The 16,177-nt window shown below is 41.6% G+C and overlaps 1 protein-coding gene across 1 annotated transcript; it reads right to left on the reverse strand.

Annotated features, from left to right (window-relative positions):
• Window positions 1–1,572: 1,572 nt before the first annotated feature.
• On the reverse strand, window positions 1,573–15,301 carry LOC145910621 (frizzled-7-like). Its single transcript, XM_082997809.1, has 14 exons — window positions 15,266–15,301; window positions 12,918–13,523; window positions 12,366–12,526; window positions 11,009–11,170; window positions 10,487–10,598; window positions 9,746–9,848; window positions 7,780–7,962; window positions 6,333–6,434; window positions 5,178–5,296; window positions 4,783–4,918; window positions 4,213–4,345; window positions 3,791–3,864; window positions 3,076–3,210; window positions 1,573–2,731 (listed from the first exon to the last, which is right to left on the reverse strand). The coding sequence occupies exons 2-14, from the start codon at window positions 13,470–13,472 to the stop codon at window positions 2,052–2,054; spliced, it is 2,655 nt and encodes an 884-aa protein (XP_082853935.1). The 5' UTR covers window positions 13,473–13,523; window positions 15,266–15,301; the 3' UTR covers window positions 1,573–2,051.
• Window positions 15,302–16,177: the final 876 nt, after the last annotated feature.

Raw genomic sequence — 16,177 nt, forward strand, 5'->3', positions numbered from 1 at the left:
AGCGCGAATTTATTGATTAGGCGTAAACAGGACAACCACCTGTTATTTTTGTTTATAAATTTGAGTTGAAATACTACACGAATTTGAAAACAAACAAAGAATCCGCCGGCGCAAAGAGTGAGTGTGGACCTGGCCTTAACCTATAGCAATTTGTGCGAATATTAACGCTACGATTTCGTGTAGTATGTCAACTCAAATTTATAAACAAAAATGGACCCGGCCTTATATGTGGCCAAGTTTGGAAAAAAAACTTTGTGACCCGGTGTAAAATGATCTTTCCATAAATAAATAATAAAAATAACAACAATAGCAGCTTTGCAATATTATGGCTTTTTTTGCACATATATTACATTGGTGTTTTTAGCCTTTTGCGCTATCGGTTTCCAAGCAGTTCCGTTTGGCCATAGTGCGCTCCACAGTGGTTCGTCGTCTCTGTTGTTCGGTACCTAGTATAGGGTACCCTGCAGATCGACGTTGACCGAAAGGTACCACAAAGTGGAAACTAGTGTGCCTGCTAGTGTGAAAGCTAGCACAGTGCCACTCAACAGCTGCACTGATGAGACCTTACAGGTCGAAACAGTGCGTGTACACACCCTGTCTGCAGCTTTGCAATATTATGGCTTTTTTTGCACATATATTACATTGGTGTTTTTAGCCTTTTGCGCTATCGGTTTCCAAGCAGTTCCGTTTGGCCATAGTGCGCTCCACAGTGGTTCGTCGTCTCTGTTGTTCGGTACCTAGTATAGGGTACCCTGCAGATCGACGTTGACCGAAAGGTACCACAAAGTGGAAACTAGTGTGCCTGCTAGTGTGAAAGCTAGCACAGTGCCACTCAACAGCTGCACTGATGAGACCTTACAGGTCGAAACAGTGCGTGTACACACCCTGTCTGCAGCTTTGCAATATTATGGCTTTTTTTGCACATATATTACATTGGTGTTTTTAGCCTTTTGCGCTATCGGTTTCCAAGCAGTTCCGTTTGGCCATAGTGCGCTCCACAGTGGTTCGTCGTCTCTGTTGTTCGGTACCTAGTATAGGGTACCCTGCAGATCGACGTTGACCGAAAGGTACCACAAAGTGGAAACTAGTGTGCCTGCTAGTGTGAAAGCTAGCACAGTGCCACTCAACAGCTGCACTGATGAGACCTTACAGGTCGAAACAGTGCGTGTACACACCCTGTCTGCAGCTTTAAAAATAACAACGTTTTCCAACTTATTTGTATTTCTACCCAAGTTCAAAACCAGATAAGGATTGTGCTTAATTCTTGTATCATAAAGCAATGGTGATGCATGTAATTCAAATGCATTCAAACGAATCTAAATCCAAATGCTTCGACAGTTTTAGTGTATTTTTTTTTTTTTTATTTAACGTCAAGTCAATTAACTCTGATGTTGTAAAAAGGCAGCAAAAATCAAAATGAATTTTGCGGAAAAAGGAGTCACATGCACACATTGTGATGACAGTCCTTTTGTACGAAAAATGTTGCCCATAGTGAAGAAAAAAATATCCTATATGCTCTAAAACCTTGCTGTGTACTGACTAAAGCGGTTGCAATCGTTTTTTGTTGTGGCAGAATCTATTTGAGTAAAACATTTTTCCATTTTATTTTATGTAGTGTGGTTGACGTTACAATCCAAACAACATACATATGACGTGGTTTGATGTTTTTCGTGTATTGCAAGTAGAAGGTACGAAACAATAAATTCAACACTAGATGGCACAGTGGAACGACTTCGTCAAGCAAGCGCGGACAAACGGGCTCAACCGAGAACATAATAGGCATGTTGCAAAAAAAGATTTTTGTCGTATCCAAGTTTACTGGGTTAACAGTATTGTACATATTTAAATAAACAATGAAATGTGAGTTGCGTACAGTGAAAAAAACAGCATGTGGAGCAGGGGTAACCGACCTTGTATAAAATGCCAAGTAATGAATCGTCGACGCAAAAAGCTCATCTCATGACACAAATATCTGGTAGATTTTGGGTAATCCATCAAAACAACCAGTACTATTTAGTCAGTGAACTGGTCACATTTAACCCAACAAAACCCTATACTGACAACGCCCTTTCCACCTCCCCCTTAGTGTTTGCTGACTCGACCCTAGGAGGGGGTAACGGTGGTGGAGTCCTCGGCTTTTTCGGGATGGCATTTTTTAAAGCTTTAACGATTGGCTCCGGCAACGGAATTGTATCTGTCTCTGTGTATGGAACAGGTTTAGGTGTTTCGTCATTTGATACTTCCTTTTCTACCGGCTGTTGTGTTTCTTTGGGAGGCGCCGATGATGAAAGTGGCTTCGCAAACGACAAGGTACTTTCCGACGTCGGTGAAACCTGCTTTCTCGCAAGTAACCTTGGTTGGTTGGAGGCAGACTGCTTGTCAGTAGTGTGTAAAGGTGTGCTGGAACCAAGCGGACCTTTGCTACTCTCAACGGGTTCCAATTGTTTACCGTCACTTTCCACCGACACAATGACCTCCTTGCGACATAAATCCCCTTTAGCGCTGCCGTTAGGTGGACGCAAATGTTTCTGGGGGTTTTTGCCCGGGCGGGACACATAACCTTCAGTTCTCTTGTCTTTGCTGGCACGACCGATGGGCTGCTGCCTACGTCGACCGTAAACACGCTCGCCTCGGTTTCGACATTGGTCATATTCGATTGCACGTGACATGTCGCTGCTTGTTTCGCTGGTAAACTCAGTGTCGGTCAGGTCGTCCCAACGTGATTGGCGTTCTGTGAAGATAAGCAAGTGTGAATCATTACACACGCATAATATCGAAACATGCTGACAAGTGGGTAAATATACTGATTTTGCTTCTTTGTAATCTTTCAAGTTACGTTCGGCAATTTGTGACATCATTGTTGTAAATCATGGCAATAATTTCATTGTGATCACTTAAAACAACTTTTTTTGCAAAGCATAAGTAAACATTTTGACTAGTGCCCCATAATTTTACAATGTTTAAGACGCGCCATTCATTTCAGACACCACAGGTGTTCTTGCGAATACACTTTTGTTTTTATTGCCGTTTTTGAAACACTTTTCGCAAGTGGGGTTAAGCTGTTTGCGAACATACCGAACGCAGATCGCGAGGCAATTGCAGCTGCTGCAACTGAAGCAGAAGATCCATGAAGTCCAGAATCTCGGAAATCTCCAAATACGGCTTCTCCATCCTTAGAAGTTTTCTCCAACATCAACTTTGCGTCGCGATCTGTATGAGACGTGAATTATTTAAATCCCGGTAAGCTTATACATGCGATTGATCAAAATCTTTAATAGAATTGAAAGCCTTTTTATACCTCACTGAGAAACTTATGCGCCAATTTCTTGTTTGCTTATGACAATAAATTTAAAAAGGTTGACTTGCTGGAAATGTTTATACGACTCGAACAAGGAAAGGTTACTCGTTACGTCATACACCATCGTAGTGTATCTAGATTAACTAGGTCCTAAAAAAAACGCTGTGCAAATGCCGCAGGTTTACGATTTCATTTTGTCGTGTCAAATCCAGACCCGCAATTACCCTGAGGCGCAAGTATCTAATTCTCCCAAAGGTGAAAAGTTTTTGAGGATATTTTGATTTTTAACAGTGACATTTAATAACCGAAAGAAGAGAGAAGAGAGTAGAGTCAAAGCTTGTCGGATTTCAGTGCAGTACATGGAAAATGTTTTTAAACATGGCTCCTTTTGTGAATTTAGTTTAATTTTTTTTAATATAGTTTGTGTAACAATTTTAGCTAGTCATATCCACGTGATGAGCAGAGAAACAAAAAATCCCTTCAATAACTCACCTTTTGCATGAGGACCGTTGGAGTCGTTAAGCAAGCGAGTTTGAGTCGTGTTCAGTGACGAGTTTTTCGAAGTTCTGCAGAACAACCGAAAACGTAAACATTAGTTTTTAACAACTAAAATATTTTTGGTTAAAGGATATTTATCGCACGGTCCTTTAACATATTCACCAAGCGAGGACCTTTAAAAGCGCGTGTACCGATATTGGAACTTCACATTTAACACAAAACCACGCGCAAACTTTTACTGTTTTCGAGACACTTCACCCCTGAGGTACCAAATTACGATAAAAAATACTAATACCCAATACATTTGCCAGAAAACAACAATTTAAGTTGTAATATTTTCAGATTCGAATCCAATTAGTTTGATTGTAATATATCAGAACAACTTTATCAACCTAATAATTAGGAACTGTGTTTACCCGGCATCGTTGAAAAAGTTTTTCCATGAGTCCAAGGTCTTCTTGCTTGCCACCCAGAAGAGTGGAGGGAGAGCAACAACCAACATCATCGTGTACTTCGCGAAGAAAAGCAGCAAATGGGGTCTGGGATCGCCTGCAAATCAACAGTCATTTATCACTTTACGACGTGTATTGTACATCATGCGGCCAAATGACAATCACAAAAAAGGCCAAGATATGTAATATGGCAAAACTGAGGATGCCCGTGCAGACGAAATCGATTTTTCAAGATTGCTAATAAATCAGCTGACTGCAATTTGAAACTTCTGATAGTTCTTTTTTTGACTTAATATGGCAAAATTTCTTGTTTTAATATCAATATATTATAAAACCACAGAGGCAAGACAAATACTTTGATGAAGACGTTGTACAAACCAAGGCGTATATAAATACATGTAAAAGTAGCGTGGTTTAGGGCACACAAACTCCGACTCTATTTGTTCTCAACCTGGTTGAGTACTTTGACCTCCTCACTTAACTCACGAACAAACAAAACCCTTCTGTTATCAACTGTACGATACTCAGTCTTACCGACAGCCAGTTGCCCCATTGGGTCGGACGGGGAAGGACAGGGAACAGCGTATTTGTCGCAGGATCTGACATACCAGGATGCTTCCCATCGGTTCCTGTTCATATCTTCGACCGCGTATATTATGATGAGGCTTATCTGCAAATAGGCGGGCGGATTATGAGAGGTGTCGATCACAATGCAACTCTCAGGGGTTTCGAGCCAATTTTTGGTGCGGAAGGCGTGACGTATCAATATTAATCTTGAGAAAAAGTTGAAAGGCAAAACAATTCAATCGATGTATGCTTTCAAAAAAACTAAAAGACTACTTGAAAAATGTACAAATTTATTCCCAGAGATTGCTTTACATTGAAATGCCGATGGTGTCGATGCCATTGTTAAATCTCACTTTACAAACCTGAGGGATAATAAACAAGACGCTGAAGACTCCAATGCGGAGCATAAACTTCGCCAACTTTTCTCTGTTTTCGGCATCGCCTTCAAGGATCTTGCGCACGCGGTTCAGACAAAGAAAACCTTGACAAGAAAACACGATTAGTTAGCAGGATGTGTCGTTGTGTTGTACAATATAAATGTGAAACTACATTGATGTAAAGACAGTATTTTTTGTTCACTGTCAACGATTTACGCACAGAGCAACAGTGTGTCACTGCTTGGTTTGATGCATTTCAATTTAAACAGCAGCAATTTTTGCCAGTAACAGCTATTGCCGTCAAATACTGAGGTCCTCTTTTGGTCCTACTGTTTTGTTTGTTGTAGCAACCAGGGCCACTTGTAATTCACCCCAAGTCATCCTCATAAATGGCTTTTTTAAACGGTCATTTCGTATCTTAGGGGTTCATCACTGGGTCGTTTAAAAACGACCTCTGAGTCACGGTGGGCACACAAGCGTGGTTAAACCTCGATACGATCGCGCGGCGAGTGAATTATTGCCAAGACCCAACACACCAGTCTGTTATCGTGACAATATTTGTCAAAGCAGAGCGCACGTCAACGAAATACGAGCAGTTCTTCCCGGTGAAGTTTGTGGTTCAAGCCCTTGGTGGATAACCTTTGCTGCTGTCGGATAAGTTGATAAGCTATCGGAGTATTGGAGCTTTTAAAATCTACCATGGTGTGCATTTCCATTGCTTTAAGGTGCAAAATTTGATTTTGGTGCTTCTAGTGTCTAAAAATGTTTGAATTTTATAGTAAAACCGTTCTATACCAATTCTAACCTTCCACATTGTAACGATTGATGTTGAGGATGACGTTTGACGCGCGTCAAGAATTTCGTTTATGAATAGCCATTGTTTTTACACTATCTTATCCGCTTGTTTGTCAAACACTTGGGAATGTGTGCTCTTTTTTCATGCAACCCCACACTCCCATTTATCCCGTGGCAAACACGAAGAGATGGAAACGTTTTGTAACTTTCCTAAGCGCTTTACGGATTTGCAAACAAAAAATGATTTTCGTCAGTTATGTAGGTCAACCACGACGTTGCAATGTGTATGACTTTGGTCAGTATTATTTTTCATTTGATATGAAGTGCATGGTGTTTTCCGCCTACCTGTCAGTAGAAGCGTGATGCCGATGATGAGATAGATGCACATCGGTGCGAGGAGGAGAAAACGGAGACCGTCTGAGTCATATATCCCCACGAAGCAAACTCCTAACAAGGAATAAATGCATTAAATTAATTGTGTCACTCTATCATCCCAACATAGATACATACACTCAATAGCTCCATTTCTTTTATTAATAAATTGATTTTAGTGCCAGTTATAAAAATATCCACTCAAACAAAGCATGTTTTTGATTGTGATAACCGTTTATCACAATATATCATACAAAATGTTAACACAGGGTCTATTCCAGGTATAAGCATTGAAAAATACAGAAAAACCAATGGTTTAAAACAGTGTTATGTGTAAAGGTGGCTTATGCACCAATTTGCCATAGAACAGATGAAGGCGCAATGGCACAATTTGAGTAGACCTTAGTTTCGTGTTCAAAGTTGTTGTATACATGTTTAACTAAAACACTAAGCGGGTAGTTCTAGACCAGACACAAGCAACGAAATGCATTTCTGGTGCACAAAGAGAAGCATCATCTAACGTAAGGAAGCGACAATGCTTTTGAATTATTGATGAGTTTTCGACTGCACTGTGTTCTTGTCATGGCATGCTTTGGTTTCACAAAAACACACACTACAAATTTCAGCTATTATCTTTTTCACAAATTTTTTTTATAAGTCTATACTTTTTAAGGTAAGGTACTTTTGAAAGGAAATTGACAAAACATATTTTACGAAGGTGTGCCTTTGCTTAATATGAGCGAAAAAGGGCAAAGCATCTGTTCTCTCAACATGTCCCTAAAACGACTTGGAAATTGTGCATGACTTTTTATCTCAAAGGCAATTTTTTACTTGTTTGGGTGCAATCGCGACAATTGGATTTCCATTGGTTTTGTATGGCACGAAAACGAAAAGCTAATTGAACGAAAATGCTTAAACGGGAAACCAGTCCCATTCTTGTTGGTGGGAGTTTCTCAGCACAAGTCAATACACAAATCTTGTTGTCCTACGGCTTATGGCTGGTTGCTGGTTGCTGTATCCTTTATCGGCGGGTTTATACACTCCTTGAGGAGGAACGAGATTTCTAGATACTGAGATTTCTTTACCATTCGCACACGGTATACCGTGGTTTTTAAACCCTAATCAGCAATCTAAAAAGCCGCAAGAACAGCCTTGTTAGCGAGGTATTTTGAGGACAAAACTCCTTATCGTGTGTTGGATCACCGTGGGGGCAATTATGGGTGGATACCGAGAGGTATTTCCAGGTTTGGCATAAACAAGATTTTATCGTTTCGCATAAACAGTTCCGGGACTTTAGAGAGCTAATGAAGTTGAAACACTTTTCGTTAGTTTTAACCACACGTTTTTACATTGGAAAATACTGCTTTTAGGCTGACAGATGCGGGACCATTTTACACACACACGCACGTGTAAATTTTACCTGTGATGTTGTCACCTTCGATCTTATTGGAGATTATTACTATCATCGTTTGGACGGCTGGAAGAATCCAAGCAACCGTGTGGTAATGCAGCCAGTACTTTTCTATTGCTTCACTTCCCCAAGTAAAGCCGGCAGCCAACAACCAGGTGATGGTCAGGATCAACCACCATATTGCTCCATTTACTGCGAAAATTAACACATGAGATTGAGCTGCCTTGTACGCAATGGCTTTGTTTTTTAAGTACAGTGCTCTAATCACACAATTGTGCAAAACAAAGGACCTGTTGTTTTAAACCGCGACACCTTGGTTTAATAAAGTAGTGTCTTTTTATATTGTTTCACACTTAAAGATAAACAGCCAAGAAGCCAAAAACATTGACTTTCTTCGGAATCGATGAACAGTTGATTGATGTTAGCTTTTTGGTCACAATGCTACAACAACTATTCCGATACAAACTTAAACCATAGGTTCCTGTAGCCGGATCCTATAACGTTTGTCAAACCTCTCGTCCCGACAACAAGGGTCAAGTGGTTACAATGCCAGGTCGTTCTGATACAACTCATCCCATAGAATTGGGTTGTTTCATGCGGTTGGCTGACTTGTTCTCAGTTCAACCGCATGTGGGGTCACAGTCTGTGGGAAAAACTAGTGTGTGTGCGCAGTTCGAAGGTGTTACAACACATCGATGGCTCGGCACAGATGTTAACTGCGTGCTAAACAATCAGGTCGGGGCGGGTGGTCGATCAAACACTTTTTAACGAGCGTTTTCACACTAGTACGACCGGTTTGCACGTTGCTGACAGCCAGGTTGGCGTCTCGGGTCAAGATCAGTTTTGTCAGGCTTCAAGGGCTCGAGGGTTCACAGCGAATATTCGTAAAACTGGCAAGCAAAAAAGGCGTTTTGTCCAAAATTAGTCAAAATAAACTGGTCATCAACACGAAATTGTTCTGATATTCTTCGCGCAAAAGAATACAAAATCATCAATTATTCGTTGCATTCCCATCGAGCTTATCGAACAGCTAAGCATTTACCATAACTAGTTGAAGGGCGAAGGCTGTGAAGTCAATCACATCCGACAAGATAAGCTATATGTTGTAATATTAAGCCACAAGTATGGGATTTGGTGCGGATTGTCCCAATGGTTTTGTCACGCGCCGGTATTAATCCCAGGATCAAGTTGAAAATTACACACCTGCACTTTGGCAAGCTCATTTTTGGTTAACCTGAAGATCTTTGATTGACGTCATTGCTTTCCCGCAATCGAATAATGAAATTGATTCAGTTTACGCGATGATTCACATGGAAACATTTGTTTGTATCCAACAGATTTAGATGTGTTAAAGCAGTGTTCCCCAACCGGTGGTACGCGTACCACCAGTGGTACGCGACGTCATTCTGGATGGCACGCTAGCACCTTTTCGTAATTTACAGATATAGTTTAAATTGGAAAAAACGTAAGTGACCCCAAAATGTTAGTTACATCCCCTAGGTTACTTCGTAGCACTCAACTAGGTGGCACGCAACCACAAAAAGGTTGGGGATCACTGTGTTAAAGCCTTATCAGCCTCATACTTGAAGTACTTGAAGTCTACTTTTTACTGTAATTTGGAAATGATTGACGCAAACCCCTTTCACCTTTTATCACTTTTATCTTGTTCACATAACAGCAGTAGGGGTAAATGTTTCAAGGTTACGTGTTGTCTTGTTATTTTGCTTCTTTGACAAACTTTATTTCTTTGCTCACATTGTCCCTTTTCCCAACCGTGCCCAATATCGTGCAGCTATGCGGCCAGATCCTCAGCTGAATTGGCAACTACAGTACGCTCCTAACACGGCTTAGCGAAGGCTAAACCATTGAGATCAGGCTAGGACCAGCAGATGCAAGCTATATCAATACTTATGCCGTGAACGGTGATTATTGCGTTGGTACAGTTTTTAATGTGAAAGTGTCGTGAAGCATTTACCTGTGAAATAGTACAGTATCATAAACAGCACGGTGCAAATCCTTCTGTGCGAACCGACTACAACCGCGTAGCCTTGCACTATCTCGTTGTCCACATTAACCACCTGTAATAAAAACAGCCGTGTGTTGGTAACAATGTATGTGTTGCTACCTCGTAAAATACTCTGCTAAGTCTGCTCACAAACCATGCGAACGACCGATTCGAGCTATTAATGGCTTAGCTGTATTTATTTTTATTGGAATACACTATTTGCATTAGTTGTGACGAATAGGATGCAAAAATAAATAATGAACTTAATCGAAAAAAAACGTTTACAAGGTCACACAAGTTAATGTTAGGTCATGGCTTTCACAACGTTATAAACTGCGTGGACCAACAGGCTAAAGTGAGATTATTGGTCGAATTACAATTGGATTGTTGGGGTTTTAATGGTTTAAAAGTAATCTTTTCTCACACTGCAAAAACGGCTGCGATGTCATTGTGTTAAAAGGGTTATATTTGCAAGGATACATTTTTTTCTGAAATAAAAAATGTATACTTTGTGCTTGCATGACACGACCCGTAATTCGCGCTCTTCGAAATACGCTGGTAATACACAGACCCATGCCATTTTACAGGACCCAGAATAATAACACATGCGAAAACACAGGAAAAACAAAATCTGGGCTGGCGGGGGTTTTGTTAGCTAAGAAAATTGCCAACTTCGGTAGTAATCGCCCTATAATCGGCGAAACGACTCACCTTGTCGTTGCAAGGCGCCCTTTCGCCCAGAATAAATCCGATCAAGAAGACTACTGACACCACGAAGTAGGAGAAGGCGTAGAATACGATCGGTCGCTCGGGGTATCGAAATCTGAAGGAGAGAATCAACGTTACACAAATGCCTGGCATTCCAAGGTAATGTTATAACCACACTATAGCGTACACCGTGTAATGAATGCTTGGGAAACACTGCTGGGCAAATATCGTACAGGTTAACAATTTATTATTTTTAAATATTTCCCGTTGTTTAATCGCAGCAAAGAATTATTTGGTAGTTTAGCAAGACAGCAAGTCGTGCTAACGGTAGCACTTTTTAAACATATTTTGGTTAAGTTCCATCATGATACGGTCCTGGCCACATGAATAGCTAACACTTGAAATGAAAGGCTGTGAGTAGGTCATTATAGTTACCCAGGCTAAGCCTTAACAGGCGAATTGGCTATTGAGGCCCGATGAGGCGTTCCATAACGAATAGGCGCGATTCAAAAATGTCTTGCGTACCTTTCTCTGTCGATTGCGAAAGTTAGCAGCGCAAAGAGGGTGACGATTATGCAGATCGCAGCCAGCGCGCATACAAAACCACGCAGCGCGCTCATCTCCTGCTGACCCAAGTACATGTTAGGGCATGGCGCGGTGCAATTTTCCAATCCCATGAAGCTGTACCTGCGATGTAAAAGAGAGTGAATAGTTATGCTATCCACGTTGTTCACTCGAGGCTAACTGTAGAAGTCAACGTTGAATGGAGTTTAATTGAACGGGTCGGAAGCCGCACAAAGTATTGGAATCATACAGTAATATCTTTGCCTAGGGTTTGAGAAAAATCCAATGATTTACGTAAAAAGTATTTGCTCGAATACAAATTCTAGGCAGTAAATTAAATACTCAGTACACCACATAATATTGGGAAGCATGACGCAAGCCTTCGACGGACCGTTGTGGCCATACGCCCAGGCGAGAACAAATTTGCGCACCTAAAATTACAACTAGCGGGTCGCTTTCAAGCTTTAGGTCGGTGTGTATTAAGTAAACAGAACGGGGGACCTGGCATATATACCCTAGTGTACCCGCGCAGGTTAGATGCTCGGATAATCCTTTATTAACTGGGGATAATACGGCGGGCGGTGTAAGCTACGAGCGGCGCCATGCAACAAAACACCAACCGACTATTGTTTGTCTACGTCTTGCTGCGCCCCCGCAACCTTTGGGGTTTATTTATTGGGTTAAACAGACTCAAATTTGCAGTTTTGTCAGTAAGCGTATTGTTGATTGAAAACTCCATATAGTTTACCTCAGCTTAACTTGTTTATAGAGTCGACGTTTCACAAATCCCTTACATGCTTGAAAATCTTTAGAAAATCCTGCATAACCACGCTAGGACATCGTGCACAAAGAAGTGTCGATTTCAATTTTGTGCTTTAACGCGTGGTATGTTTCACGAAGCAAGTCCTCACTTGCTAATTGCAGGTTATGCGGTTTAATTCCTTTTAACGATTTGGCACAACTAAAGCCGTATAGCGAACATGTAGTCGTTGTTTATTAAGTAAATGCTGATGTCAGACTTTTTTGATTGGTCTGCCTAGCTTTGATTTCCTGTACTTTGTGAGTCGCAGTGAGGCCGATTTCTAAACTTTGTTTTTTGTCTGCAAACAATCGAGCAAATAAATGTAAAGCGAAACGAAAAGCTAACATTTATCTCGATCAAAGACAAACATGAAAAGGCTGACATTTGAGTTGCAGGAATCTGGTGTTTTCTATTCAAGTGAGGGCTAAAGAAACCGGCCTTTTCCCAATAGTTAAATGTCACGTCATGCCTATCAAGCTAATTGGTATACGTACAAATTCGACATATATTTCCTACCCTGTGTGACTCGGTGGTGCACGAAGCTCTGCAGGACAGGAGACTCCGTAATCTCCATCCCCCGGCTCGCTCGACGTCCAGTTTTCCCTGATGGATCCCTCTCTATCCAACCGTACCAACGCCGGACCCACTACATCTTCTTCCGATGGCGGGATGCATACCTGTAAGGGAATGTGTAGGTTGACAAAAGATGAAAAGACAAATGAAACTAGGGCGCTACGCCTCACCCAAAGTAAACCTCTCCAATTTGATGTATTGCCCCTAATAAAGACCACAAGGCGTTACCAAGAAACTGAAAGACATTATATCTGTTCCGTGCGCAATCAGGGCGAAAAATGGGGTTGACAGGAAAGCTGTACCAATTAAGGCTTTTGAAAAGATTAATCCAAATCAAGAAAATATAAACAAGCACAGAAATTTCTTCCTGGGTGTCAATCCTTTTGGTAATTTCATACAATGAGCACAATTAGGTTTGGCTTTTACATTGGTAATCTGGAATGAAAGCACTATAACTGTGCAAATGACCAACATCATATAAAAGCAAATACATACTTTCCCATTGTCGAGCAGGGCCTCCCCCCATATTAGCGACGAAGATCGGCTAACGACGTACATATCCGCGCTATCGTCCATAAATCCTTCGTCTTTGCGACGTCGTAATCTTCCCTTTGCTTTGGTCATCTTGGGCAGTGATTCGCACGCCAGTCCACCCGGCCATCGGATTCCGAACGTTTCCGAAACTTGCCGACAGTCATTGCGCACACGTTCACACAGTTCCCTGCAGGGTGGGACAACTCCGTGTCTTGTACACACCGGCGAGTGGACCGCACACAAATAAAGGTTTAAAAACTTTGAACAACTTGTAGCAATAAGAGGATGCAATGCGCTAAGTGACGTGGAAACGTCTTCAGGTGAACGGTCATCAGCAAATGTTGGAAACGTTGTTAGGTTGTAGCGCCATTGAAAGCTGTTGCTACTTCCAGTGCTGGTGCATATAGGCGCGGATGTTTTTGTGCAAGTCCTGCTAAAATCCAACGCTTGAACGAATGAATGACGCAATACGGTAGCCACAGTAAACGTCGCGACGATATAACTCCACAAATCCATTGTGTTAAAAACTGACAGAACGCTACATCTTATGATATACGTCAAATGATTCTGCAACATAAAAATTTTGTTTATACAATCTAACAACGGGTGATAATCAATATGACAACCGCAAAACCATTTCCTAATGACATTCCCATGGCGGATGTAAATGAAATAGGCCGCACTCACGATCAATTCCACAACTCTTGATTCAGCTGTGTGTGATCACAGTAGCGGAAAAGCATCCGCTCAGATTAAAAAACTCCCGCTGATTTCCAGCAGTGCAGCGCAAATTTGTTGACCCACATTCGATTCGAGCTGACGGCCGTCAGTTAACTTGAATTAAATGTTGTGTTGATGCGCTCAACAACACATGGCAACAGCGTGTAATGACAGAAACTCGCGCGGTTAATCGGATGACGATTTTCTCCCAGCGGACAAATTACGGTCAAGCAATTCGAGTGCATCTGGAAAGACGACAACATTCCGTTTTAGTAAAGACACTGCTGTTCTGAAGTTAACCTAATCTGTTGTTGTTTACTTGTTTTGCGGGTGGGCATGTTTTACCAAAGCAAATTATGATCACGCGTTCGCAACGCATTTACCGGTCGTTAGTCGTGTTACTGAAGCAGAAAAGAACTGAAAACCTCAATCTATCACAACCTGTTTGACTCTGGTTACTTCGTGGGCGCGGATGTAACACAACCACAGCTTGCTTCGTCCACTGAGCTCAGAACATTTACGACTGCCTCCCACTTTTACGACTGCGTTACAAACAAGCAACAAAGAGCACGCCTTGGACCTGCTGCAATGCTACACGTAGCTGAATTCTGACACTGATTTCTTCATTTTTCAAACAAGCATTAAACAGGATGTCTATCTTCCATACAAAAGACCACCAAAAAACAAACTGCTCACAGCGATGAGTCAGGACCAAGCTTTTACTTCGTGTCTCCATGCGTCTTAGTAACTGCGTTCATAAGTGCCATTCAGTCGCTGTATTCTTGGTCGAGTGTGCCCTCCAAACGCGAACAATGCTTGTGAAAAGCTTGGCTTTGCGGCGAAAATGCCGCGAGAAATAATCCGTACTCCACGCGGGCCAACCGTTACAATCAAATTAGTCGCGCGACTTTTGAGTCCACAATACGCAGCAGTGTTTTGTCTTCTTCGGTAGCCGGCGTTTTGACGTCAAACTCCTGTGAAAAGCTGTCGTTGTTTGATCTCACAACACAGCGCCCCGAACGCTAGGTTTTTACTGGTAAATTCTTTTGTGCCATTCAAGGGTGCTTGCACCCTGTCTGTTCACTGAACTTGAGATTTCTGGTCTAAACCAAACCCCACTAAGCTCTGCAGAAAACTCAAACCTGTTGTTACAGGCTTGACGTATTTAACAACATAAAGTTCAGCCCCATGGAGCAAAAGTCAATCCGATTTTCTTACAGTCTGTTTCGACCGTAGTATATTCGCCTCGGGGGCGCAATAAAGCTACGGCCGCGCCGATCATTAATTACGGTTGTAAAAGTATGGTAAGTAACTCGCTCATGGGATAATCTGCCGTCATAAGTCATATGTCACTCAGTTAATGGGTAGATTTGTATAAGTATACCGGCCATGGGTGAGTGCTGTTCCGCAAGACAGCTGCAAAGGTATGCATTCCCCATTAACATTAATGGGCCTACTGTGCGTTTACAACAATCTTACATGAACGAAGCATTATCGTAATAAAAAGTTTTTTTGCGAACAACAATTTGGTATGTCGTTTCCTAAAAAGCATGTTACAACACGTTCAAACAATAATGTATAGATCATACCTTTCGGCACAGCTTCAGTAAACCGATCTTCCGACACACATTTGTACAAACAACTGATAATAAAAGCAGCTACAATCGTCCGGAAGAACAAAAATAAGTTCCAGCAGAAGAATAAACAAACTTTCTCACATACAGGCAGACAGGCACACACTTGCGCATAAACTTCGCAATTTAGAGAGTGTTATATAGCTATCGGCGCGACCGTGTTGACATATTGCTATTGAAGTGCAGTAGAGCGACATCCAATAATAAGCGGTGGAATTTCAATGGTATAATGCCGCCACAATAGAAAACAGCTACGGTGAACTAGCAATGTTTGGCTGCGTGCCGTTTTATCGTACATAGAAATCACCCTATTAAAATCTAAGTTAGATCGAAAATAAGTTAACGCCTTCTGTTTGGGACTGAAGCGTAGACTTCCAGATAACTCGTTGGCTTGGCATTGTTAAAAGACATACACAGTAGGTTGCACGTGAAAGCAGGATCGGCGGTTCGCAAACATGATCACCTGCGGAATGAAATTGCTCTTTCTTTTAATTTGTTGCCCGAGGAAGCACGTAATATCCGTAACCAAGACCCGCCCTAAAGGTGGTGAAACGTTTCTACATGTGCAATGAACTTATGAGCTTTTGTTTAGTGCAGTGGTTCTTAACCGGTGGGAAGTGGGATAGAAGAGAAAAATGGTTAAGAACCACTGACTTTAGTGCTTGGGTTCTACATAAAACGTCAAAAATTACAAGTGATAATGAACTAAGTGTGCTACGCGTGACTGGATAGCATGCTTAAACACATTTGTGCAGTAATCTACCCAAGATCAAGCAATATTCGACAAAAGTTGTTGGAGTTTAGGTATACATCGCATATCCAAACAAAGAACATCGCTGTAATAATATGGTATTCCGGCAAATGACA

The sequence above is a fragment of the Ascidia mentula genome, chromosome 8 (assembly GCF_947561715.1).
Source record: "Ascidia mentula chromosome 8, kaAscMent1.1, whole genome shotgun sequence".
Classification (NCBI taxonomy): domain Eukaryota; kingdom Metazoa; phylum Chordata; class Ascidiacea; order Phlebobranchia; family Ascidiidae; genus Ascidia; species Ascidia mentula.